Source organism: Seriola lalandi, unplaced genomic scaffold, assembly GCF_002814215.2.
Source record: "Seriola lalandi dorsalis isolate HSWRI2012SDOR001 ecotype SW California unplaced genomic scaffold, Sedor1 jcf7180002054930, whole genome shotgun sequence".
NCBI lineage: Eukaryota > Metazoa > Chordata > Actinopteri > Carangiformes > Carangidae > Seriola > Seriola lalandi.
Genome location: NW_019525482.1, coordinates 5,208 through 8,364, shown reverse-complemented (window position 1 = coordinate 8,364; position 3,157 = coordinate 5,208). Strand labels below are relative to the sequence as shown.

At 49.6% G+C, this 3,157-nt stretch overlaps 1 protein-coding gene across 1 annotated transcript; it reads right to left on the bottom strand.

Annotated features, from left to right (window-relative positions):
* rasl11b (RAS-like, family 11, member B) lies at positions 1-2,172 on the bottom strand. Its single transcript, XM_023393192.2, has 4 exons — positions 1,868-2,172; positions 1,696-1,752; positions 1,526-1,602; positions 1-1,053 (listed from the first exon to the last, which is right to left on the bottom strand). Exons 1-4 carry the CDS (start codon positions 1,980-1,982, stop codon positions 556-558), a joined length of 747 nt encoding a protein of 248 aa, XP_023248960.1. The 5' UTR covers positions 1,983-2,172; the 3' UTR covers positions 1-555.
* Between the last annotated feature and the right edge of the window lie 985 nt (positions 2,173-3,157).

The following is a 3,157-nucleotide window of genomic DNA, read 5'->3' as shown; positions in this document are numbered from 1 at the left end:
GGATGCTGCAAAACATCTACTGCAGATATTGAAATACAAGAGACTGAACACACACACACACACACACAGCTGCACAGAGCCCTGACTCAAGTGGCTGGTAATAATAACAACAATCAGTTTTTAGCTCTGGCTGTCTGAACACAGAACTGCCACAACGGCAGCCCGGCTAAAAATAAGCAGTAGAGTCCTTCACAGCTGCTGTTGCCAGGAGAGATTTAGTTTTTGATTTCGTGTGCAGGGTGTGTGCTTCGGTCGGCCTCACACAGCTGCTCCCCCGACCTCAGTCGACTTCTCTGCTCCTGAACAGACAATGAAGCTCCTCACTGCTCCTCCTCACGCGTGGTCTCTGTCAGGACCCACTCACTTAGAGGTCACGACCTCTGTAACGATTCACCTGCCTAACACTGTAGAGAACCAACTGCATCACCTGCCTCCTCCAGCCAGACTAGAACAGGGCTTCACAGGAGAGGCAGAATCTTCTCTGTCCTTTCCTCTTCAACCTTCAACGCTAACTTCCTCTCTGTGGACTCTCTGGACCACCGTCACTTCCTCTCCTCACACAGAGGTAACGGTCCTGACTTTTGCCGACAGTGCTTGCTTGAAGCGCCTCTTCAGGTCTTGCATATTGGGAGATTTGGGCCTGGGGATGAGAGGTGAGCGCCTCTTCTCCGTGGCGGCGCTGGCAGAGCTGTTGGAGGAGTTGGAGGCGGCGGGCGGCTGCTTGGCGAGCTGGCAGCACAGCCTGTGGAACGCCCCGTGCACCTGGCTGTAGTCTTCGCTGGCTGACACTTCGTAGAACGAGCAGCCCAGGGTCCCCGCCATCAGAGGGCCCTGCTGGGAGTCCACTCGCCTCAGGTGCACCAGGTCCGCCTTATTGGCCAGCAGGATCACCGGGGGCGTGTTGGCACTGCCCGCACGAGCCACCAGCTGGTGCAGCTGTTCAATCAGATCGAAGCTGCGGCGGTCCGTCACAGAGTACACCAGCACCACGGCGTCCGCCCACTGGACGGAGCAGGACGCATGGTCGGGTAGACTGATGCCATTATCTGTCATCTGGGAGAAAGAGAGAGAGGGAGGGGGGGGGCTGATTAAAACACAACTCAGGTTAAATGTTCCTCGGCTTCATGCAACTGATCTTTAGCCATGACTGGAATGCTGAGCGAGGCAGACAGAGATATAGAGTTACTGCTGCAGAGAGGTGAGGCTGACTGAGGAGTCTGGATCACAGTATCATTTACCCCGGCCTCAGACACCCATTACACTAAACGGGGGATTAGATACTGATGGGCTCTACATACACACACACACACACACACACACACACACACACACCTTCAGTGTTGGACTGATGCCCAGTCAAAAGAGGCTTAGATGATTCTAAGAGTCCGACGGTGAATTAGATTATATTATCTTTGTGTTGGATTATCCGCAGCTTTTAAACAGATTTTCACCCGCTCAGCTGTTGTTCTGTTCCCGCTCAACCAGCACAGAGTAAAAACCAACTGAGGAGAGGAGAGGAGCTCACCTCGGCTCCTGGCGTGTCCTGGACCTGGATGGTCACTTGCTCTCCGTCCACCTGGACCTCTCTGGAGTACAGATTACCTGCGACGCACACGGGGGGGGGGGACGTCAGTTAATTCATCCAGTGACTTGTGTCTGTTTCACCCTCAGATAAAATGTCGCTCAGTAACTCACCAGCGTTTCTCTCGTAGTCTCCGATGAAGCGTCTCGTCAGGAATCTCACCACGAGCGCTGAAATAAAAAACAAAACCATCAGAAATATTAGATGATCTGAAGGAAAATAAGAAAATAAATCAGTTTATATTGTGACTAAACTACAACACGATGATTTTCATGATTCTCTTACCGGTTTTCCCGACTCCGCTGCCTCCTATCACCGCTATCTTGATGGCCCGGTTGGGGACCGGGTACTCCGGTGCCGCACACTCCGCGATGGTCGTCATGTTCTGGATGAGACGCATTTTTTTTTTTCCCTCCCGCGCTTTGGTCAATTCCGTGAAAAATATATTTTAAAAATTCAAAGTGGAGACAAAACTTCAATCTTTTCCAAATGTGTAAAGGTTGTGGGTGAAGCCTGGCGGGAGGAGTGCGGAGTTAATCCTGCTGTTGCTCTGTGAGGATCCGTGGAGACGCGTAGGACACGGAGCAGCGCGAGGACTGAGTGCTGCAGCCGGAGGAGCGCACGCGGCTTTTATAGCGCTAGAGATGCGGTCACATCTGATTGGACGCTGGTGATCCCCCCCCCACCACCACCCCCCGCTCCCCCCTCCCACCTGCGCGCACCCCCGCCTACACGTGTATACACAGCTCCTGCAACAGGTGGGAGCTTTAGGTGGGCAAAGGCAAACATTTAGAGGAGGTTTCTTGCTTTATACTGACTCAACTCAACAAATAATAATTATAATAATAATTATATTACAGTATATTATTCTCATGTCAGAGAATAATATACAAAAAAGTAAAAACTATTGTTCTGTGGTATATATATATATATATATATATATATATATATATATTATATATAGTATAGTAATTATATTGGTATAAATATACAAAAAAATTCTTCTCTTTCTTCTTCTAATGTGTATGTTGGATACCGCGTGTGTGTGTGTGTGTGTGTGTGCATTGATCTGGGATGTGGATGGATCCTGTTCCTGCTGTTGTGTTGCTGCAGCCAGTGACCTGTTCAGACATGCCCCTTCACTTCATGAATCTTCCACACAGGGGGGTGATGTTGTACAAATACAACCCCCCCATACACACACACACACACATGTTTGCACTGCTATCTCTCATCGACATAATTTATTCCCTAAACCCTTAAACCAAGTCTTAACCCTCAAACAGCCATTTAAACATGTAAACACGCAGCATTTTGAAGCACCATGGACCTCACAAGTATAGTGGGCTCCACACTCACACGCTCATGCATCCGTGCTGATGATGTGAGAGCCACCGAGCTCCAACATCCAGAAATGACTCAATATATTTCTGACGAAGCGGTTAAATCCTGCAGCATGAGAAAACATCTGTTTATCTTTCACGTGTCGAATCGGTTCAGCAGCTGCTCTCTGCTGTGATTTAACCTGTATCATCTCTTTGTCCCACTTTCCTCTGCCTCCTCACCCCCCACCCC